This window comes from Peromyscus leucopus, chromosome 22, assembly GCF_004664715.2.
Source record: "Peromyscus leucopus breed LL Stock chromosome 22, UCI_PerLeu_2.1, whole genome shotgun sequence".
In the NCBI taxonomy this organism is placed as follows: Eukaryota; Metazoa; Chordata; class Mammalia; order Rodentia; family Cricetidae; genus Peromyscus; species Peromyscus leucopus.
Genome location: NC_051081.1, coordinates 4,358,897 through 4,383,447, shown reverse-complemented (window position 1 = coordinate 4,383,447; position 24,551 = coordinate 4,358,897). Strand labels below are relative to the sequence as shown.

At 42.5% G+C, this 24,551-nt stretch overlaps 1 protein-coding gene and 1 pseudogene across 1 annotated transcript; one reads left to right on the top strand and one right to left on the bottom strand.

Moving 5' to 3' along the window:
* Positions 1-905: 905 nt before the first annotated feature.
* On the bottom strand, positions 906-11,352 carry LOC114685710 (zinc finger protein 883-like). The gene is made up of 5 exons (XM_028860350.2): positions 10,983-11,352; positions 10,563-10,659; positions 6,027-6,120; positions 3,831-3,957; positions 906-2,921 (listed from the first exon to the last, which is right to left on the bottom strand). Exons 2-5 carry the CDS (start codon positions 10,568-10,570, stop codon positions 1,498-1,500), a joined length of 1,653 nt encoding a protein of 550 aa, XP_028716183.1. The 5' UTR covers positions 10,571-10,659; positions 10,983-11,352; the 3' UTR covers positions 906-1,497.
* Positions 11,353-12,526: 1,174 nt separating this feature from the next.
* Positions 12,527-24,551, top strand: part of LOC114685699 — a 79,503-nt pseudogene continuing 67,478 nt past the window's right edge.

Sequence of the window (24,551 nt, the reverse complement as noted above, 5' to 3'; positions counted from 1 at the left end):
CTGATGTAAGCCTACATCTTTCAGAAATGGGGCTAGTCTATTTGGAGGAAGAGGCCCAGGTGCCCCGACCTTACTCTGCTTCTGTAAAAGAGGATCTAGTGATGCAGCATGCATGTTAATATATAATCATGTCACCTAGACAGTGGGATTCTATAATTTTAAGACTGTGTTGACATGACCGCAACTCTAATACTAGCAATACAAAGGTATTTCCAAAACAGGTTTCATAAGCAGTCAAAAAGAACAATTCTCACCCTCTGACATGTGAGACAGGATCATATACTCCTTTTGTTTCTTAATTGTATTACACTTGGTTTGTTGAATGTCTACAAATCTGTCTGTTATAGTTTTCCATATGAACTGTCTACAATTGTTGTGCTCCTTCAGTTAATTAATATTTCTTAAACTTTGCTGAGTACTGATAAGCTCATTTCTTTCACACTCTCAGAAATTTCCTATCTATACACAAACATTTATGTTGTGAAATCCACAGGTTATAGCTATAAAGATCTCACATTGTTTCTATTGGTAGGTTTTCACTCCAGAATCAATATTTTGATGTTGGATAACATGAATCTTTATTGTAGCATTTGGAGGTAGGTGTTTCCTTAAGGGTCAAATTTCACATGAGTCTACACTTTTAGCACTAGGCTGTTTATTAACTTTAATATATTTATTTGGGTATTCTAGTGTGGACATTATGGGGTACAAAGAGGCATGAATCTAACATAACATTAGATATTTAAATCCCTTCTCTCTAACATCAATTTTCTGGTGTAAAACAGGTTTGGAGGAAGAATTAATAGGTTCAGCACATGTTGTATGATAGACTTCCTATGGAGGTGCAACACAATACACATCTACTCACCCAGAACCAAGTATCGACAGCACTGAAGTCCATCTTGTTGAATCAATGAGCTTTATTCAGGTTAGTTACAGGAATATGTGGGGAAAAGGGACTCACAGAGTTTCCATAATGTAACTAACTCCAAAGCTTCATGGGATACAGCTTAGGACAACTGGACAGCCATGGCACACTGCACACTTGCAGGCTTATCCACAGGTTGAAGGACATCCTTTCTTGGTGACCAGTTTGTCAGAGCCTCATCTAAGCAGCAGAACTTGTTGAAGTTTCTTCATGTGAGTTAAGCAGAGAGAATTCTTTCACTTTCTAATATTTCCTAAAGTGATTTATTTTTACCCATTTACTCAGGTTCCTCTCCATTTGAAATATTTCAGTCTCCAGTAAATGGCTGCAAACACACGACATTGTTTTGGATTCTATATTTTTTATTCATTATGCAGTATTTAAGGGTAAAAAAGTAAACTGTTGAAGTACAAATTTTCCTCGTATTTCTCATTTTTAGAACTTTTTCTCAATATAAACTTTTTGATATTATCTAAGGCTTTCATGGGTTTCTCATGTCCATAATGATTTTCTACAATGGAGCCTGCAGTGGTCTCTAGGACACAGATTTGAATAAAAGGTATGCTATATTATCGACTCTTGAAAATTTCTTTCCTAGTGTGAATTTTCTCATGTTTTCTTAGACTTGAGAGGCGCGTAAAGACTTTGACACATTCACTACATTTGTAAGGTTTCTCCCCTGTATGAATTCTCTGATGTATTCTAAGACTTGAGTCATGTGTAAAAGATTTCTCACATTCCTTACATTTGTAAGGTTTCTCTCCTGTATGAGTGTTCTGATGTCTTTTAAGAGTTGAGACAAATGTGAATGATTTCTCACATTCACTGCATTTATAAGGCTTATGTCCTGTATGAATCCTGTAATGTTTTCTAAGATTTGAGCCAGATGTAAAGAATTTCTTACATTCACTACACTTGTATGGATTTTCTTCTGTATGAAATGTCTGATGGTTTCTAAGTGTTGCGACACATGCAAAAGATTTCTGGCATTCACTACATTTATAAGGAATTTCTCCTGTATGAAATCTCTGATGGTTTCTGAATGTTGAGCCATATGTAAAAGATTTCTCACATTCACTACATTTGTAAGGTTTGTCTCCTGTGTGAATTCTTTGGTGTGTTCTAAGAGTTGAGCTATGTTTAAATGATTTCTCACACTCAATACATTTGTAAGGTTTCTCTCCTGTATGAATTCTCTGATGTTCTCTAAGAGTTGAGCCACAAGTAAAGGATTTTCCACATTCACTACATTTGTAAGGTTTTTCTCCTGTATGAAGTCTCTGATGAGTTCTTAGATGTGTCAGTCGGGTAAAACATTTACCACATTCACTGCATTTGTAAGGTTTTTCTCCTGTGTAATTTATATGATGATTCCTAAGATGAGAAACACTGGTGAAGGAATTTTCACAGTCACTATATTTCTCTCCAGTATGGGTTTTGAAATGTTTTTTAATCTGATACAACTGAGAAAAGCAATTGCCACATTGTTCACAACTGTAGGATTTTGATCCAGAATGATTTCTCTGTTGTCTATTGAGGCTCGAGTGTGTCAGAAAGCATTGTCCACATGTCCTACATTGGTGTTTTTTCTCTCTACTATGGAATTGTTTCAATGTGAGTTTATGTTTAGAGTCGAATGATACATCATATTCTGTATTTTTGTGTTCTTTCTTTCCAATGTGCTTTCTGTGATTTTGACTAGTGGTGGTACATTTTCCACAGTCTTTACATTTACAGGGTTCTTCTCCACTGTTCACACTTTTATGGTTTGATGATTCAACAGAAGCATCCATGTGGTAGCCACAATCATATTCGTTGCAGTTTTCTGTAGTATCATTTGTGTTATAAAGTGTACATTGGGATGATTCATGAACCATTTTGCCAAGTTTGTTATATTTATGAGGCTTCTTTTGGATATTCACAGACTGATAGGCAATGTGCTTTGAGTCTTGATCTAAGAACTTTTCATTTTTTCTACATATACGATGTTTCTCTGGAAAAAGAGCACAAATAGGGATGATAGATGTTGATGCCTGAGTAAGAGATTCAATAAATGATTTCTCCATACGTTTTCTAAAACAGGTAAACTAGCAAGTCTCAAAAATAGTGAATTCGGCACAGGTCTTCTGTGCTACACTATCATTAAATGAATCCTCCAAAGAACCACTGCAATCTCCAATCACCCACAAGGACAGTTGATAATTTTCTCTTCCCTATCTAAACTGCATACCTTGCAGAAGGTGAGACAAATAGATGATTAGGCAATTGTTACTCTGAGAATGGCTATCCATGAAGGATCCTATTTGGATTGTTCCTTTGTCTTCTGGTTGTTTATGTTTTTGAGACAGAGTTACACTGTGTAGCCTTGGTCAGAAATGAACTCACTATGTAAACCAATCTGACCTACAACTTATCTGATCCTCTAGCTTCAGCCTTCCCAGCATTGGGATTAAAATCATATTGTGCCAGGCCTAAATATAGAAGCCATATCTCAAATTATATAAATAAAATAAAATAAAACAACAATATGTTCACCACAAACATCTCTTTCACTACTTTAAAATAACTTCATTTTTGTAAAAATCAGAAATAGGTGATAGTTCACTTCAATTGAAAATCAAATATTCCAATTACTAAGTATAATTCAATGACTTTCCTTGTTCTGAATACCCATTTCCTTTAAACATTCAAGTTCTCATTAAAAGCTAGAAAAGAGAGCTGGAGAAATCATGCAGTCTAGCACATTGGTTCCTCTTGCAGTTAACATAGGAAAATGACACCCCATGGAAAAGTTATGTTTATTACTATAATTTCCTTTATTACATTTTAGAAAGTTTACACATGTACAAAGTAGGTAAATACAAAAGATGCATAAGGAATTCTACAAGAAAAGCAATCTTACCTACAAAGACTAGATTGTTGTAATTCTCCAGCATCACATCGATGTATAAAGCCCTCCAAGAAGACTCCAGACATTCCCATTCCTCTTGGGTAAAGTCCACAACCACATCCCTGAATGTCAACAGACCCTGTAATGGAAAATTATCCATTCCCATGTTTTTCTAGAAAAAAAATGCTTTCCTAGATAAAAGACACCCAAGAAAAGACAGTTTTGTGATATAGATGAGGCATGACAATTATTTAAAGACAAAACTTGTGTATGTTCTGCCAAGATAGTTCAGCAGTTAAGAGCACTGGCTGCTGTTCTAGAGGACACATGTTCCAGACTCAGAATCCATTTTATCACACAAATGATTCTGGCTCAAGTTCCATGGGATACAATGCTTTCTTCTGAACTCAACATGCAGGAGTCACACATAGCACTCATATATACATTGAGGCAAATATACCCCAAACATAAAAAGAAAGTTAATTATAAATGATACTTTCTAAAATACACATACTCTATATTGTATTTCATATTTCATAAAAACAGGATGACATATAAACTCTAGTAAACATTAAATATTTGAGGTCTACATGCAGGGATGTGCCTTTATGAAAGGAATGTGGCTATGAAACAGGAAAAGTATGTCTCATTTCAGTTGGAAACATTACAATGTGCAAACTGTACTTGCAAATGCTACAGCTGTTTACCTTATCAAATATGGAAACTGGATTAATACCAGCTGCAGCTGGGCCTCATGTGACTCTATTCTAAACACAAGGTGGGACAGCCTTCAGCAGCATCATTAAGGGCATTCATTTATATCTGAAAATTGATGGTTTATGAAGAGCTCCAAGTCAACAATTTCTAGAAATTTCTTATAGATATATCTCACATGATGCAATATAGATATATTCCACATACTGCAATATACGTGGCATTGCTTACACAATGGTACTCTGTTTGAAACATAATACAAAATAAAAAGAGAAAATACTGATCTGTCTACTGAGACATTAACACTGATCATTGGAATCCAGAGAATGATATGAGCGGCAGCTTCCCTGAGTCAAATACATTTCAGGTGTCAAAAACCCCAAAGGCACATCACCACATTGTGATAGCAAAGAGAGAAACAGTATACCGCAATCTGCATCTTTTCACAGAAACACCATTTTCAGGACAGAGCAAGTTACTTATTCCTTCCATCATCTATGCTCTCTATGGTGCTGAACTATTTAGTATTAAGATTCAATAGAGTGAGTCTCTTCTATCTATTTCTCCATAGATTTGCTGGTGATACCAGCAAAAACGATCTATGTATTTGTATGGCCATATTGATAAGCCTGGTTCTGGGAACCCGGCCCTTCCCAAAATGCAACCTGCATGGCACCTAAGACTTTCCTTCCTCACTAATGTATGAGGACACAAGTCTATCCTCTGTAGGAACTAGGCATCAATATATTTCTTTGATGATCATTTACAGTGGAATCTCTTTCAGAACTGCCCTCTTTTTAAATTTATTTATTTATTTATTTTATATCTCAACTACAGCCTCTCCTCCCTTTCCTCTTCTTCCAGTCCCCCTCCCTCCTGTCTTCCATCCTCTCCTCAATCCACCCCTCCTCTGTGATCACTCAGAAAGGGCAGGCCTCCCATGCACATCAGCAAAGGATGGCATATCACACTGCCATAAGACCAAGCACCACCCCCTGTATTCAATTTAGCATGAGGAACAGGTTCTCAAGAGCAGGTCCTCAAAGCACCAGGTCAGCCCCTCCTCCTGTTTACCAGAGTTCCACATGCAGACCAAGCCACACTGCTGTCACATAAATGAATAGGGTCTAGGTTGGTCCCATACAGGCTCCTTGTTGATGGTTCAGACTCTGTGAGTTTTTATGAGCCAGGCTAGTGCTTTCTGTGGGTTTTCCTGACCCTGCACCCAGTTTCTTACTCAGCTGTTAAAACAATGACATCATAACCACAGACTTAAGGCTGTAAATTTATGTCCTCACAGTAATGGACAAGGGAGGATACAATGAGACACATCTATGCTATGTGGTTGTCAAGATTCAACGATGTAATCTTTAAAGAACTGAAAAAGAAAAACAATCATGAGTAATAAGCATTTTAGATAAGATTATCAGAGACAAAGAATAAAGGATTGCATGGATTCAAATTTATTCCAAATAATACGGACACAAAACTGACCTGGTGAGCATTTACTGGAGATGCAGCCATTCTCTTTGTTGCTATTCTCTGAATTTCTGTCTCGGGAGCAAAAGCCAAAACTCTTGTTGACATTCTAAATCAAGGTATGAAAAACACAAACCTACAGTTAATATAACTGTTATGGACACTACTGAACCAGATAAAAGACCCCAATACTATAATGATACCAAAGGTCCTGTCAACATTCCTACATACAGGTGAGCATGGGAGGATATACTTAGAGTGCTGAAAGAAAATAACCATATCACTGCACGCAGAAACATTGGCTCTTATAGTTCATGGAGAAGGAAGTACACTTGAAGAAATACATGACATAACACAGAACACTGACTCAGGTAGAACTGTAGGTCATATTAGAAGCAAACTATGCATAGAAAAATCACAGAGAAATTATCCATGAGAACCTAGGACATAAGAAATTTAACACGATAAATAGAATAGAAGGAAGCTGGGAAGTAATTGACTACATTAAAAAAAAAAACACTGTATTTCCAAGTAGAGGGGAAAAATACAGCCAGTAATTTTGCAAAAACAAAACATATTTTCAAAAAAAGAAACACACAAACAAAAATACATGTAGGAAATACAGTCCAGCTATAAGCAAAACCAAGATTTTGTGATAAACTCCTAAAGGAACTAGGAAGAAATGGAACATAGCCATAGAGTAAAATGCACTTTTCACATCTAGGGCAACATTACAGGAAGGAGACAAAAATGAACAGCATTCGCAGGAACACAGTGAGGGAAGGGAGGTGCATTTATGTAATCCAGAGCCATAAGAACAGTGGTTCTCAACCTTCCTAATGCCGTGACCCTTTAATATATTTACTTATGTTGTGCTGACCCCCACAGTGAAAAAATTATTTTCCTTGCTACTTCATAACTGCTATGTTGCTATTGATATGAACTGTAATGTAAATATCTGTGTTTTCTGTAGGTGTGGTGGTTTGAGAGAAAATGACCCCAAGGGGAGCGGCACTATTAAGAGGTGTGGCCTTGTTGAAGTAGGTGTGGTGTGTCCATGAGACTCCAACCTTCAGCTGATTGAAGTTTCTTCTTTAGACTGGGACAGATGTAACAAGACCTAAGACTGCACAGAGACACCCAAAGTGTTGGGGGGCATAAAGAATGGAAAGAGACAAAGCTACACTGGGTGGATTTCTCTGCTCTAAACTGGTTTCCAGATGCAACGGGAGCTACAGAGGGAAGAGAAGGGGAGAGGTGTTGGTGTTTGTGCCCTACTTGGCAAGGTGCTTGTAGCACAGTGGATAGAGTGTTATAGATAGCTGAGTTATTATGCTGCTTGTAGCTCAGTGTGTAGAGAGCTCTTGACTCAGTGGGTCCTGTCACTCTGAGTGTAGAGTGTTTGAAGCTCAGTGAGGAGAGTGTTTTCAGCTGAGTTATTAGAGGGCTTTTAGCTCAGTGGGTGGAGTACTTATAGCTGAGTTATTACAATGCTTGTAGCTCAGTGGGTCCATGACTTAAATGGATTTCATTCTAGGTGAGACAAAAGACACTCCAACAAAAACCCATGATACAAAGTAGACTACACATGTTGCAATAAGGATACAAACATGCAAAACCAATCTATCAAAGCCTTACTTAAGAGTGTATGTGGGGCTGGGGTATCCTGACCTCCCTTCCTCACCTGCTTTTGCTGTATCTACCTACCCTCACACCACCTCTATTTCTGACCTGAGATTGGGCCTTTTCCTGGCTTCTTCCCTCTGTGACGTGTGTGTGTGTGTGTGTGTGTGTGTGTGTGTGTGTTTGTGTGTATCTGTGTCTGTGTGTATGTGTGTCTTTGCATATAGTATAATATTGTTTTAATGTATGCTACGTTTGTTTATGTTGTATCTGATTAACTCTGTGAAGTTCTGTCGCTGTGCCTTTGTAAAACACCTGATGGTTTAATAAAGAACTGGCCAACAGAAAGGCAGGAGAAAGGATAGGTAGGGATGACAGGCAGGGAATATAAATAGAAGGAGAAATCTGGGAATTGGGATTGGAGAGCTAAGATCTAGAAACCAGAAAAGGAGGAGAACTCCAGGGGGCAGTCAACCACCTACACAGCAAGCCATGGACTAAGAGTAAGATTTTCTGAAGTTAGAGAATGGGAAAAACCCAGAGGCAAAAGGTAGACAGATTAAGTTAAGGAGAGCTGGCTAGAAACTAAGCCAAGCTAAGGCTGGACATTCGTAATTAATAATAAGCTTCCATGTGTGATTTATTTGGGAGCTAGGTGGCAGGCCTCCCTAAAAAGAGTAAAATCCCCGAACAATATGTCTGTGTGTGTGCTCTCTGGTATCTGTACAGAGCAACCATGAACAACAGGGAATGAATGAATCTGTTCCCTCACTCTCCAGATCTTAGTCCTGGCTCTCAACCTCTGCTTCAACTTCACAATATTTATTGCCTTGTTCCCTGCTGGGACTGCTAAGGTCCAATCCAGCATCTCAGGCACCAGTGTACCTGGAGAAAGGCTGTTGTGGATCCCTGGGATGGATTGAGCCAAAGTCTAGAGCAGGATCAAAGGTGGAATGTATGCAACCTGGAGAGGATTCTGCCAGCTGGATCTCCATGGGCCTCACCCCCCCCCCTGCCCTGGCTAGAAACATCTCTTCTACTTTACAGTGAGGAGGCTGTGCCCAAGAGAGACAGGGGCTAAGTCTGAGTCTCTCTTCTCTCTTCCAGGAAGCTACTTTGTTCCTGTGTCTTGTTTCTTGCATTTCAGTGTGTTTGAGTGTGTAGGCTGGGGCCTCACAGCTATATTCATGTGCGTTAAGTACAGGAGAACTTTTAAGACACATGGGATCAAAGAGTCTAACAGAGATCAGGAAGGACCCCAAGAAAGTATAAAGGTGGGGCTGGGAGTGGAGCTCTGAGGGAGAGGGCTTGCCTAGCAAGTGTGGCCCTGTGTTCTATTTATAGCACTGCAAGAAGTGTGTATGTGGGGGAGGGGGAAGCAAACAAACAAACAAACAAACAAAACCAAAAAAGCAGTGCTTGCATCAAATCTAGATGAAACTTACGTGTAACTATTTTTAATATTTTTTACAATTTAAAGTCATTATGGTTTTCTTTCTGTTCATTTGAGTCAGGTCTCACTTTGTAGCTCTGGCTGTCCTGGAACTTGCTGTGTAGACCAGGCTTGACTTGAACTCACTGACATCCAACTGCCTCTGCCCCCAAGTGCATGTGCTCCTACATCCAGTTAAGATTTTAAAGATATTTTTAAATTATGTCTATATGTTTGTGGGGTGTGTGTGTATGTGAGTGCAGCTGCCCACAGATGTCCAAAGAGGGCATCAGATACCATGGAATTGTACCTGGAGTCACAGGTGGTTGTGAGCTGATTGGTGTGGCGGATGGGAACTGAATCTGGCTGTTCTGCAAGAGAGGTACTCACTCTAGACCACTGAGCCCTTCAGCCCAAGTGTAGAGTTCTTAGGTGTGCCACTAGGCAGAGGTGTGCAAGACTGTACATGCACACATATATACCCAGATCTAAAGGTACATCCCAGTATTTGGGACTAGGAATGTGGTTCAGTTGTTAAGAATGCCTGCCTAGCATACTGCATGAAGCCCTGAGTTTTATCCAGTGCATCTCAGAAGTCAGGTGTGGTGCTGCAATCACAGCACCTGACAGATAGAAACAGGAGGATCAGAAGTTCTAGGTTATTTTGGGTTACATAGTGAGTTTGAGGGTGGCCTGGGAGACATGAGAATTTTCTCAAAAAAGGAAAGAATAAAAATTCAGTATTCTATAGGCACCACGACTATACACCTGCCATTTAGCACTCCCCCAAATAACCAGGCCTAGAGGCTTAATCCTAGGGGCCCTGATTAGAGCATGAGGACCAACCTGCTTCCTTTCATCTTTTAAGGATCGATTCTAACTACTATATTTAGTGGTCTCTGCAATGGAGACAATGGGGTTCATCATGGCCTTCTTCCTGTCTCTGGCCCTGGCTCTGGGAGCCATATTCTCCTTTGTATAAGGGCAGTTGTGTGACCACATTAGGACAGAAGGACTGTATTGCTTGCCTGTGTCCTGCTCATTTCCATCTCATTTTCTTCCATGCCAGAGATAAGCTGGGGCCAGGAGCAGGTTTGCTCTTCTGGCCAACTCCTTCCTACTGGTCAGTGCTGCCCAGAGATGACCAGGCCCCAGGGAGGAGGAAGCCTCTGTGGGTGGACTTGGGATTAGTCAGAAGAGCAAGGAGACACAAGCTCTCACTGACAGCTCTGACTGCTCCTGCTGAAGTCAAGCACAAGAGGTTCCTAGGCTGCAAGAGATCTGTCTGTCTGTCACAAGGATGAGGTGGAGGGGGCAGGCCTGACTGCTGTATCATGTGATCTGATGAGGTTCCTTCTCTTTCCTTTTTTCTACTCCTATTCTCCATGTCACCGCCCCTTTGTCGTTTTACTGCCTTTTTTTTTTTTTTCTCTTTTAACCCTGACAGAAGCCATGGGCCTTCAGAGGCTCTCTGATTAAACAAACTTTTATTTTACCTGCACATCTCCCAGTGTCCTCCTAAGGCTTAACCACTTGGAAAGGATAGAAGGCTAGCAGCCTGGGTCTGGCGAGGAGCAAGATCCATGTATGGGCCTGGTACAAGAAAAAATCCTGATATTGCAGCATTTCCTGCATTTCCAGCATCATGTCTTGGATCTAGGGATCGAATCAAGGGCTCTGTATATGCCAGGTAAGCACCGTGCTGAGGGACGCCCCAACCCTGTTTCTTAATTTACGGGACTGCAAATGTTGGCAGCTTTGGGTCTGTTCTTTACCTTCACTGCTACATCCCCTGCCCCCCACAATCGCGGTCTTCATCTCCAGGAATGAAGTCTGACAGGCTGGCCAGAGCAACCCCTAGCTCCTGGCCATACTCCCCGATCCCTTAGCAGGAGATGGCCCGGGTTCTCCCTTACCTGGCACCAGACCCTGATGCGAAAATTGCCAGAAGAAAACACAGCAGTGCCACAGCAGCTCCCTCAGCAGGAGCCGCCAAACATTCAATTCCAGTCCAGACCCAGGCTCCTGCTTCTCCCCGCCCCCTCCAGGGTGTGCAACCGTGACGTCAGGACGCCGAGGCGCGGGGGCAGGGCTGTTGGTGGGTGGACGCGGGTCCTTTAAGTCTGAGAGATCCAAAGCAGGCTGTCTTGAGCTGAGCACCTCTGAAATAAAGGAGGTCCTGGTGCGTCTAGGAGCGCTCACTCCAGTCACCTCCTCCAGGCGTACATTTTGAGTGTGAGTCAGTCTGGGATCACCCGGCTCTGTCGTTCTACTTCGTTTTTCAGTTAAGGTAAGGCCTTGGCTTTTTGTCCCTTGCTGCTCCCAGTGGCTCCTTCCCAGAAGCGTTTCCGTGTTTGCATCTGTCCCAAAGGCTTCTGCCAGCGGGTTAATGTGTCCATATAGTTTATAACTGCTTGTAGCTGCAGGACGCTCACCCTTCCCCCCACCCCACCCCCAGAGTCTCCCCTAGGCGGGTAGATCAGCAGCTCACAAGGCAGGGGCACCTGGTGCTATGGGGGCGGGGGGGGCTACCCAACTGGGGACAGCAGCCGATGGGAACCTCGGACCCCGGGTAAGCAGCCATGCTTCCCCTCCCCTTAAAGATGTAGTTGCTGGATCTGAAGCATCTGTTCAGTGACTGGCGGCTCTGTCCCTTGAAGATGGTCCTGCCAGCTGTCCTGGACGCATTTCCCAATGTGCTTGGTTTGGGAGAGGGGTCCACGCTTTGGCAGGGATGCTTGAACCCACTGTGCTTTTCCTTTCTAGATCTTTTCTGCGCTCTAGGTGGAGGTGGCGGGGGGGGGGGGGAGAAATTTGGAAAGGGCAGGCACAGGAAGATTCATAGGTTCCCGTCCCAAATGCGCAAATCGTTTTATAAGCTTCTGGCTTCCCGCAAGTAGATGCCGGGCGATGGGAGGGTGAACCTTGGCGCTGCCTCCCCGCATTGCTCCTGCCCACCCATGCTCTGCAGTGACTCGCCTGCTGGACAGCTTGGGCCAGTGTTTTGCTTGGCTTTTGGCCTATGCAAGTCTGCACAGCGAGCTGTCATGGTGGGGATTTGTCTCCTGGGCCCTTTGTCCTGATTTATTTGCCCCTTAAGCACCTCTGCTACAAATTGGGTTCTCTTGCCCAGCAGCATGGAAGGGAGCGTCTGCTGGATTGACTTATGCCCAGGAGGAGCAGCACATAGAAATGACTGATGTTTCTTTTAAAGTTTGGTCTTAGTCCAAATGAAGAAGTTCTAGTTGAGGAATTTCCCATTTTTCTGTGCCCAAGAGTTGCTTGGGTTCTAAATCTAGTAACTCTCATTCTGGATTTTTTCCAATGTTGTTGTGTCTCTCTGTCTCTCTCTCTCTCTCTCTCTGTCTCTCTCTCTCTCTCTCTGTCTCTCTCTCTCTCTCTCTCTCTCTCTCTCTCTCTCTCTGGATTTCCTTCCTCACTGTAGATTCAAGGTCTTTTCTCATCTCTTGGGGTTGAAAGCATTTTTAACTGTACCTCTGAATAAGGACTTAATTGAAACAGTTCTTGGATTTTAAAATGTTCAGCAATAATGGTCTTTGGTAATACATGATGCTTTCATTCTTAGATGCCAGAAAAAGAGGTGGAGACCTTCTTCTTTCAGATAGAAATTGCTCAGCTCCTTCTCCTCATCATCAATACATCCTATGCAAACAAGGACTTTTTTGGGGGGAGTTGATCTCTAATGTTTTAGATGTGAATATTCTGTTGTATTCTTAAAACTTCATAGAAGCAGGAGTAGTGTGACATGTAGTACAGGGGGTTGAAAGGAGTAATCTTATCAGTTGTTCCCACAATATTGCCACATTTGAAAGGCAAGGGACTGTTTGGAAAATGAAACAATGTGGCTTTTTATGTGTATTTACAAGCCTTGAACAAGATGATTTTGTTGTTGTTGTTGTTTAAGGGCCTGAGAGACCCTTAAAAGTAGGCAAATAGTAATGAGTTGAAAATTGGCATTCCTAACCTCAGTAGCATTGCTGACATTCTAGACACATGCATTTGCATGACCAATGTTGGCCCTGTATATGACTTTGGAACCCTTGCTAAAGTCTGGCACAAAAGTGTTCATGGAGGCTATGCACTTGTATGGCCATTCATCCACACCGTTCTCAATTTATTACCACTTTTAGCTCGATAATTTCTGAAAACATGTTTGACTGGTGTATGCACTGGATCTTTTGAGTATGATGTGGAAGTCTGAGGAGAACTTTGAACACCAGGTTCTGTGGACTGAACCGTGATTGCTATACTTGATCAGCAAGATCTCGATTTGCTTGTGCAGAGCCGTGTTGCTGGATCTCTGAACTTTTGAAACCCCTTTGGCAGGCTGTTGGATGCATCTCCATGACTGGACACTTGGATGATGGTTTCTATTCTGTCTATCTGGTGGCAGAGAAAATGTTTGTGGTCACAAGGCAGAGGGATGGTGAGCAGCATGCCGGGGAGCCTGTTACTGGTGGATCCTTCAAGTTGTACTGACCATGTGAGTTGGCTACCTACATTGTGGGGATTGGGGGAATTGTCTGGGTTAAGCAAGTCAGAAGTCTTGCACATTGTGTTTTAAAGCGGTCTATCTTTGTTGAGTATTTTAGCTGTAGTTTTAATTCCCTTTCTTATTATTATATTATGATTCATCTCTCTATAGGTGAACCCATTGGTCAGAATACTAAAGTGAGCCTTCTCCTAAAAGAAGACCTGAGAGAATGCAGAGAGGAGAGGAGGGTCAAGGAAGCTATGAAGAAACACTCACCGTTCATTAAGGTCCCTTCACCCTCTATGTGAGTATGGGCTTGGCAGTGTTTGGGTGGGTTGTTGTGTTGGCTCCTGGCCTCTGGCTTAGCTGGGTGTTGAGTTCTCCTCAACTCATTAAATTTGGAGGTTTACTTAGAGAAGGAACAAGAGAAGGAGATCAGAGAAGATGAGGCAGAGAAAGAGAAGGATGAGGAAGCAGGAGAAGGTGAGAATCTGGAGTAAGAGCGTAAGAGTAAAGATGTGGGAGCAGATGAGGATAATGACAGAGGCAATGGTAAGAAAGGGAAAAGCAAAGAGACTAAGAAGAAACACATGCGTGGATCAGGCAGCGTTGACTAAGGCTGAGACCACTTGGACTGGAAAGGCTACTGACATCACAGGGGAGGAATATGGTAAATGCTGCCACCATCTCCCCAATGATTGGCAAATCCATGTGGCAGTCCAAGTGCATGTTGTGTAAACTAGAAGGGTGTACAGGATGTGCTGGAGGTGGTAGAGCACAACTTTCCCCCTGCTTCATAGCTGAGAACTGAAAGCCATGGAAGCACATGACGTGATCCACTAGGAATGACTGAGAGTGGCCTGTGCCTGGCAGTGATTTCACCTGCCCTTCTGGGGGAACCCCCCCCCCCCTTGCTCTGGTGGTGGTCATCACGGCCAGGCTTCTGATTGGAGGGACAGTTCTTGCTAAGAGCCTTTAGGTTGACTTGGTATTGGGGCTGTTTTCTCTGGAGCAGCCCATAGTTTCTACTCTGTCCCTAGGGCTTCAGGAGTATGCCATTATTCCTGTGTCAGTTGTTTGATATTGGGGACTTGAGGCAATGTTGTCCTGAAATGCATTGCTGGGTTCTCTTTCAGCACTTCTCTGTAGGAAGTCACATGGGATTCAGGGCATTGCTCTTCATCCCTTGGCAAGCTCCCCTTGACCTATCTAAAAACAAGAAGAAGAACATCAGACTGTGTGTCTGTCTTGTGTTCATCATGGGCAGCTGTGTTAAGGTGACACTTGAGTACCTCGATATCTCCTGGGTGTGATGTATGTATCAAAGACAAAGTCTTTGTCAGCAGGCCTTCAGCATACAGCTGAGACCATCTTTAACCCAGACAACTATAGTCCTTGGCTCTTAAGACCTTCATTTACTATGTATTTTAATCTGGTGACCTCACCAGGTCTGATCCAACTTTTTCCTGCATTGTCTGCTCTGCTTCATTGAAGACTTTACCTGTAGCATAGTTGATTTCAAGGACATCTCTGACAACTTGAGAATTGCTCCAGCAGAGCAAGATCCTGAACATCATCACCAAAATCATTGTGAAGAAGAGCCTTGTGCTCCCTTCTGAGTTGGCAGAAGACAAAGAGAAGTAAAAGAAGTTCTGTGAAGCGATCCCCAAGAATTTAAGATAAGATGGGCCAGTGCTTTCTCGCGTGACCACTTCGTGTTTAGGGTGTTGTTTTCCAATCACAATTGGACTTGTTCTTTCCCTGCTGTTAACGCTTGCAATTGCTGAAGATTCCCCGGGCTGCATCCACCTGTGCTTCCTCCACCGCCCACCTCAGCAGCGGCCAGCAGAAGGGCTGTTCTTCCTGACTCCTCTCTGCAGCCCCTCAATGCCCTTGGAGGCCCCCTAGCCCACTGTGAGGTCCGGTAGCAGGCCAGGGTCCTGTGGGGAACCATGGAAGTGACACCTTCCCTATGTGCCAGCCTGCTGTGCCGCAGCCATCAGCCCTCACCATCTCAGACACAGCGATGACCATTGCCACTTAGTGGACCAAAGTGTGAGTATCTGAGGCTCCCTAGCACCTTCAAATTAGGTTATTTTTCCCATTTTCTAACAGGGATCTCTCCTTCCTTGTTTTGCTGGGTGATAGTCCCCCTAGCACCTTTGAGCTTTTTTTACATTCTAGGCTCTTCATGACCTGCAGCATCCTCCTAGCCTACTCAGCCAAAAATGTAGAGTTGCTTGCCTGCTTTCTGCTCTTTTAATTCACTGGAGGGATTCCCACAATGCTCTGTCCCTTTCTTTGCTATGTCCTAGTTTCTGTGACACCCATTCATCTGAAGCTTCCCTGAGACACCCAAAGAATGACCCCTCCACTTCACTGTCCTCCTTCCTGCTCACCTTTCCCTTCTGTTCAGCACCCCCTGAAACTCACACCCATATATTGAAGTGTTTCAATTTTTTCGAGCCATCTCACTCACATGGCACACTTCCATAGAGCTTATAAGCTCTAAGCATGGAAAGCTAATGTCTTCTCATTCTTATTCTCCTAGGATTGCACTGGCCCCAGGCTCTGGCTTCAGCACAGGGCACATTTCTTGGGCTCCACCTGTAGCAGCTGTGACTCCAGATTCCAGGTAGGAAAAGGTGGGTGTCCTCTCTTGGCATCAGCCAATACATAGCACATTTCTGGGGATTTTCATGTCATCAAAGAGCAGATAAGAAAGGTGCTGAGAAAGAGAATGGAGAGAAACAGGGTTAGTGTCATTAGAGATGGCAGCAGGGACCTAGGAAGATGGTAAGGAGCTCCTTTCCCACCAGAGCAGAACACCAGCAGGGAACTCAGTCAGACTAACTCCCCAGATAGTGCATGGTCTGGGCATGGCAAAACCCCAAAGCTTTAGATGAGCTCTGAAATAAATCATGTAGAATATCTGAGCTAGGAATGACCTTTGATGTGATCCAATCAACTGGCCTATTTGTTATTGTTGCAAGTTTGGAAGGATAAGCATAAAATGTTTTGAGTATTTTTTTGTTTGTTCGTTTGGTTTTTGATACAAGGTCTCACTATGTAGCTCTTGCTGTCCCAGAGCTCACTATGTAGACCAGGCTGGCCTCAATTTCTCAGAGATCCTCCTTGCCTTTGCTTTCTGAGTATGGGGATTAAAGGCATGTGCCACCCCACCTGACTGAATTTTTTTTTATGTGTAGGAAATATGAGATTGTCTCTTAACAAAAGTCCAAAACCTGGAAGTAGCAGCTATATTTTTGTTTGCTGCAGACAGTTGCTGGAGTTGAGTGCAGGCCTGTGCCCAGGCATGGCTCTTTGGATTCTCCCAGGCCTTACCATGCATTGTCTTCCACCCGGTTAGATACACTGATTCACTCCTGTCAGAGTTGATTTGGGGGTGCCTTAGGCCTGACCAGCTGAAGAAACTGGCTAAGAGGGACAAAATGTCACAGTTGGCATGAAGCAGTCCTGTTCTACCCCGGCAGCTTTTGAGGGCTGGAGGGTGGAGGTAAGATCTCATGTAGCTAAGAAACTGTCTTTGTTAGTGCCTGCCCAAGAATGCTGAGTCTAGTCAACCTTCTTTTGGAAGCATTTCCAAGCAGGTACCCTTGTATCACCCTTAAACTAAGCTTCCTGGATCGAAATGGCAACTTTAACCAGGTGTTATCTTTTGTTCTTTGGGATAGTGCATTCAGAAATCTGGCACTAAGATCTCAAATATATAGCAAACAGGGACACACACCCACACCCATCCTCAACAATAAAAACAAAAACTGAATAGGCTGGGAAATTTCCCTTCCCAGATAGAGGGACATTGGTAGATTTTTCAAGACGCTGGCTGGGGAAGCAGGTACCTGCACAAAGGCCCTGGGTGCTTTGCACACTCCCAAAGAGAGATGATGCCTGGTCTTCTGGTCTGAACCTGGCTACAGCTTCAAAGTAGGCTGTGAGTTAAGTTAGGAATTTGGAGAAGGGACTGGCACTTTTAGGGCAGTTGCTTTGAAGGTCTATCCTCTTGGGTGATGATGGTGATAGTGAATACCCAGCCACATGCAGCTCCTGGTGAAGCTCAGACTGAATTTAGTCACCTGTCTTTATCCTTTGAGATGCCTGTGAGTTTGTGGAGGTGCTAAGGACTCGGCATCTGTGGTTGTTTGACTAATGAAGGCCCCCACTGGCTCATATATTGTAATGCTTAGCTATCATGGAGTGACACTACTTGGAAGGATTAGGAGGTGTGGCCTTGCTGTAGCACATATCTTCCTGGGGTGGGCTTTGAGGTTTCAGAAGCCCATGCCATCCATGCCCAATGGCTTCTTCTTTCTGCTGCCAGCTTTTGTGGTCAGGAAAGTTGCTGAAGCCAGTCATGTATTAGATGTGAAGCAGCCATTGTATGAAACTGTGATGATGAATTGGATTGACTTGGAAATTCCAAGATGTTAGAGATGCCAGAGTGGTAGGATTCTTGTAGTCAGAGTTTTTCTGTCTGAGCAGCCACTTCCCAAATAACCAACACAGAGTTGTTGTTGTTTTTTTTTTAATATATATTTTTTTTCATTTTATACACCAACCACTTTCCCCCCTCTCTCCCCTTCTCTTATTCCCCCAACTCTCCCCCACCATTCTGCAGAGAGTGTAAAGCCTCCCATGGAGAGTCAACAAAGTTTGGCATATTGAGTTGAGGTAGAACCGAGCCCCTCTGCACTGTATCAAAGCTGAACAAGGTTTCCCTCTCTAGGGAATGAGCTCCAAAAAGCCAGTTAATGCACTAGGGATAAATCCTGGTCTCAATGCCAGGGGACCCTCAAACTGCCCAAGCCACACAACTGTCACCCACATTCAGAGGGCCCAGTTCGGTCCCATGCAGGTTCCCCAGCTGTCAGTCCAGAGTCTGTGAGCTCCCACTGCCTTAGGTCAGCTGTCTCTGTGGGTTTCCCCATCAAGGTCTTGACTTCCTTGCTCATATAATTCCTCCTCCTTCTTTTCAATTGAACTCCAGGGACTTGGCCCAGTGCTTGGCTGTGGATTTCTGCACCTGCTTCCATCAGTTACTAGATGAAGATTCTATGATGACAATTAGGGTATTTATCCATCTGATTACAGTGGAAGGCCAGTTCAGGCACCCTCTCCACTATTGCTTAGAGTCCTAGCTGGTGTCATCCTTGTGGATTCCTGGGAATTTCCCTAATACCAGGTTTCTCTCTAACCCCATAATGGCTCCCTCAATTAAGATATCTCTTTCCTTGCTGTTCTACTCTGTCCCTCTCCCAACTCAACTATCCCATTCCCTCATGTTCTTATCCCCCACCCCATGCTCTCAGTTTACTGAGGAGATCTTATCTATTTCCCCATCCTAGAGCGATCCATGAATGTCCCTCTTAGGGTCTTCCTTGTTATCTAGCTTCTCTTGGATTGTGGATTTAGCCTGGTTATCCTTTGCCTTACTTCTAATGTCCACTTATGATTGAGTACATACCACAACACAGAATCTTAATATTAATTATAAATGCCTGGCCAATAGCTCAGGCTTGTTACTAGAGAAGTCTTACATTTAAATTATCCCATATTTCCAGTGTATGTTTTGTCACTTGGCAGTACCTTCTTGTAACACAGCAGTATCCTAATCTGCTCCCTCAACATCTGGCTGGTGACCTCAGACTCCCATGATTCCTGAGACTCTGCCCTCCCCCTCCCATAATTCCGTTTGGCTCTGCTGCGTAACTTTATCCTGTTCAGCTTTTGGCCAGTCATATTCTTTATTAAACCAATCAAAGTTATACATATTCACAGTGTTCAGAAGGATTATTCCACAGGATACCTGCCAGGGAAGGTTGCAAACTGTATGTGGAACTGGCCCAAGAGAAAGAAGTGTGTTGAAGTCAACAAAGCTGAAAGTTTCTAGAGTTCTGAAGAGTTGTTTGACATCAGACATGGAGATGCAGTTTGGAGTCAGCCCAGCTGTTTCGTAGTCTTGCCTTTGTCCAGAATTTCCTCACTCTGCTGCCCCTCACTATATTTTCTTTAATCATTTTTGGAATGAGAATGTTTATTTTGTGCCATCGCATGCTGGAAGGTTGGGATCTGCTACTTGATTTTAATATTGCAGGGTTTTACACTTCAGAGACTGTTATGAGACTCAGAAGAGACCAGATTGTGGATGTTTGGGCCAGCGTTGAGTGTGGCAGACTTTAAAGACTTTTGAAGTTGGACTGAACTTTTTGTATTATGATATGGCTACAAGCCTATGAGAACAGGGAGTGCAATGTGGTGGTTTGAATGAGTATGGCTCCCATAGGCTCATATATTTGAATGCATAGTCATTAGGGAGTAATACAGCTTAGAAGGATTAGGAGGTGTGGCCTTTTGAAGGAAGCATGTCACTGGGGGTGGGCTTAAAGTTTTCAGAAGCTAAGCCAAGCAGAGTGGCTCTCTCTCTTCCTGCTCCCCAAAGATGTAGATGTAGAACTCTCAGCTATATCTCCTGCACCATATCTACCTGTGTTCTACAGTGTGAAAAGAGACTAAACCTCTGAAACTCCAGGGACTTGGCCCAGTGCTTGGCTGTGGATTTCTGCACCTGCTTCCATCAGTTACTAGATGAAGATTCTATGATGACAATTAGGGTATTTATCCATCTGATTACAGTCGGAGACAAGCAGACACAGGTAGGTCTGCAGCAGCAGCCCACAGAGGTAGACAGGCCCAGCGGCAGCTGGCAGAGACATACAGGCCTGGTGGCGGCCCGCAGAGGTAGATGGGCCCGGTGGCAGTGACAAGCAGTGGTAGGTAGGCCCGCGGCAGCAGGCGGCAGAGACATACAGGCCCGGCGGCAACTGGCAGAGACATACAGGCCCGGCAGTGGCCCGCAGAGGCAGACAGACCCAGCGGCAGCTGACAGGGACATACAGGCCCGGCGGCGGACCGCAGAGGTAGACAGGCCCAGGGACGGAGACAAGCAGACGCAGCTTGGAACAGGGACACCTCTAACCCCAACACCTGGGGAAGAAGCTATCTCTGTGGGACAGAACCAGAACGAATCTGAACACTCCGTCTGAGGACAACCCAGGGCCCAGCTGCTGATCCTGTGAAACCCAACAACTTGGAGGTGTTGGTGAGACTACCACGCTCAGCTGAAACCCATCTGGGAGAGGATTCAGATGCCTACAGTTTGAAGTCTGAAGAAACAAGATCAGCTGAGGAGTTGACGAATGAACAAAACGTGACCTGGGAACACAGAAGAAGGCGCTACCCAGGCACCAAACCAGATCACCAGAATCATAAGTATATACTTCACTGACTGAAATCAGCTGCCCCTGAAGAAATAGCCCAATAGCACCAATTTAACCAAGAACCCCTACTAAACCAAGACTAAAAATTAGAACAAGAGAGGCACTCTCAGACACAGACACCACCTGCACTGCACAGAGGAAGAGATGAGTAGACGCCAGTGCAAAAATACAGGCAACAACATAAAGACCTATATGGCAACATCAGAACTTAGTGATTCTATACCTACAAGACCTGAACATACCAAGACAGAAGAAACAGAAGAAATCAACCCTAAAAATGATTTTAAGAAGATGATAGAGGCCCTTAAAGAAGAAATAAAACATTCCCTCAAAGAGGAAATAAAAAATTTCCTTAAAGAGGAAATGAAAAACTCCATTAAAGAGGAAATAAAATACTCCCTTAAAGAAATGGAAGAAAAAACGAACAAAAAATGGGAAGAAATCAAATCAAGCCAAGAAAAAGCAATTAAACAGATGAAAGAAACATTCCAAGATCTGAAAAATGAATTTGAGACAATAAAGAAAACACATGCTGAGGGAATGCTGGAAATAGAAATCCTGACTAAATGAACAGGAACTACAGAAACAAGCATAACCAACCGATTGCAAGAGATGGAACAGAGAATCTCTGACACTGAAGACACGATAAAGAAAATAGATGCGTCAGTCAAAGAAAACATTAAAGACAAAAAAGTCATAACACAAAAAATAACAGGAATTAACAATCACTGGTCATTAATATCCATCAATATCAATGGTCTCAACTCACCTATAAAATGACACAGGCTAACAGAATGGATAAGAAAACAGGACCCATCCATCTGCTGCATACAAGAAATACACCTTAACTTCAAAGACAGACACTACCTCCGAGTAAAGGGCTGGGAAAAGGCTTTCCAAGCAAATGGACCTAAGAAACAAGCTGGTGAAGCTATCCTAATATCTAATAAAATAGACTTCAAACTAAAATCAATCAAAAGAGACCAGGATGGACATTACATATTTATCACGGGAAAAATCCACCAAGATGAAGTCTCGATTCTAAACATTTATGCTCCAAATACAAAAGCACCCACATTCATAAAAGAAACACTACTAAAGCTTAAAATGCACATCAAACCCCACACATTAGTAGTGGGAGATTTTAACACACCACTCTCACCAAAAGATAGATCTACCAGACTGAAACTTAACAAAGAAATAAAGGACCTAACAGATGTTATGACTCAAATGGGCCTAATAGATATCTACAGAATATTCCATCCTAACACAAAAGAATATACCTTCTTCTCAGCACCCCATGGAACCTTCTCAAAAATTGACTACATGCTTGGACACAAAACAAATCTCAACAGATACAAAAAAATTGGAATAACCTCCTGTATCTTATCAGACCACCATGCCTTAAAGTTAGACCTCAACAACAACAAAAATTATAGAAAACCCACAAACTCATGGAAACTAAATAATGCCCACCTGAAACATCAATGGCTCAAGGAAGAAATAAAGAAAGAAATTAAAGAGTTCCTAGAATTCAATGAAAATGAAAGTACAACATACCCAAACTTATGGGACACTATGAAAGCAGTGCTAAGAGGAAAATTCATAGCTCTAAATGCACACATAAAGAAGATGGAGCCATCCCATACCAATGAATTAACAGCACAACTGAAAGCTCTAGAACAAAAAGAAACAAACTCACCCAGGAGAAATAGACGCCAGGAAATAATCAAATTGAGGGCTGAAATCAACAGAGAATCTCTGACACTGAAGACATAGGTACACCAGCTTGTTTCTTAGGTCCATTTGCTTGGAAAGCCTTTTCCCAGCCCTTTACTCGGAGGTAGTGTCTGTCTTTGAAGTTAAGGTGTATTTCTTGTATGCAGCAGATGGATGGGTCCTGTTTTCTTATCCATTCTGTTAGCCTGTGTCATTTTATAGGTGAGTTGAGACCATTGATATTGATGGATATTAATGACCAGTGATTGTTAATTCCTGTTATTTTTTGTGTTATGATAAGATACAGGAGGTTATTCCAATTTTTTTGTATCTGTTGAGATTTGTTTTGTGCCCAAGCATGTAGTCAATTTTTGAGAAGGTTCCATGGGGTGCTGAGAAGAAGGTATATTCTTTTGTGTTAGAAAACAAGAGAACAATACAAAAAAATCAATGAAACAAAGAGTTGGTTCTTTGAAAAAATCAACAAGATAGACAAACCCCTAGCCAAATCAACCAAAGGGCAAAGAGAGAACACCCAAATTCACAAAATCAGAAATGAAAAGGGAGACATAACAACAGACAATGAGGAAATCCAGAGAATCATCAGATCATACTTCAAAAACCTGTACTCCACAAAAATGGAAAACCAGGAAGAAATGGACAATTTTCTGGATTAATACCACTTACCAAAATTAAATCAAGACCAGATAAACCATTTAAATAGACCAATAACCCCTAAAGAAATAGAAACAGTCATCAAAAGTCTCCCAACCAAAAAAAAAGCCCAGGACCAGATGGTTTCAGTGCAGAATTCTACCAGACTTTCTAAGAAGAACTTATACCAATCCTCTTCAAAGTGTTCCACACAATAGAAACAGAAGGAACACTACCAAACTCTTTTTATGAGGCTACAATTACCCTGATACCCAAACCACACAAAGATGCAACAAAGAAAGAGAACTACAGACCAATCTCCCTCATGAACATCAATGCAAAAATACTCAACAAAATATTGGCAAACCGAATCCAAGAATACATCAAAACAATCATCCATCATGACCAAGTAGGATTCATCCCAGGGATGCAAGGATGGTTCAACATACGGAAATCAGTCAATGTAATACACCATATAAACAAACTGAAAGAAAAAAACCACATGATCATCTCCTTAGATGCTGAAAAAGCCTTTGACAAAATCCAACACCCCTTCAGGATAAAGGTCTTAGAAAGATCAGGAATACAAGGAACATTTCTAAACATAATAAAAAGCAATTTATAGCAAGCCAACAGCAAACATCAAATTAAATGGAGAGAAACTCAAAGTGATACCACTAAATTCAGGAACAAGACAAGGCTTTCCACTCTCCCCATATTTATTCAATATAGTACTAGAAGTTCTAGCTAGAGCAATAAGACAACAAAAAGAGAACAAAGGGATACAAATTGGCAAGGAAGAAGTCAAACTTTCACTATTTGCAGATGATATGATAGTATACATAAGTGACCCCAAAAACTCTACCAGGGAACTCCTACAGCTGATAAACTCCTTCAGTAAAGTGGCAGGATACAAGATCAACTCAAAAAAATCAGTAGCCCTCCTATACACAAATGATAAAAGGGCTGAGAAAGAAGTCAGAGAAACATCACCCTTTACAATAGCCACAAATAATATAAAATACCTTGGGATAACACTAACTAAACAAGTGAAGGACCTTTTTGATAAGAACTTTAAATCTCTAAAGAAAGAAATTGAAGAAGATATCAGAAAATGGAAGGATCTCCCATGCTCATGGATAGGTAGGATTAACATAGTAAAAATGGCAATCTTACCAAAAGCAATCTACAGATTCAATGCAATCCCCATCAAAATCCCAACACAATTCTTCACAGACTTGGAAAGAAAAATATTCAACTTCATATGGAAAAACAAAAGACCCAGGATAGCTAAAAGAATCCTATACGATAAAGGACTC

Excerpts from the sequence above, each read along its gene's own strand:
- LOC114685710 (XM_028860350.2), bottom strand. Across the intron at positions 3,958-6,026 it reads CTCCAGTAAATGCTCACCAG|GGTCTGTTGACATTCAGGGA; the intron begins GTCAGTTTTGTG and ends TTTCCATTACAG. Across the intron at positions 2,922-3,830 it reads CAACAATCTAGTCTTTGTAG|AGAAACATCGTATATGTAGA; the intron begins GTAAGATTGCTT and ends CTCTTTTTCCAG.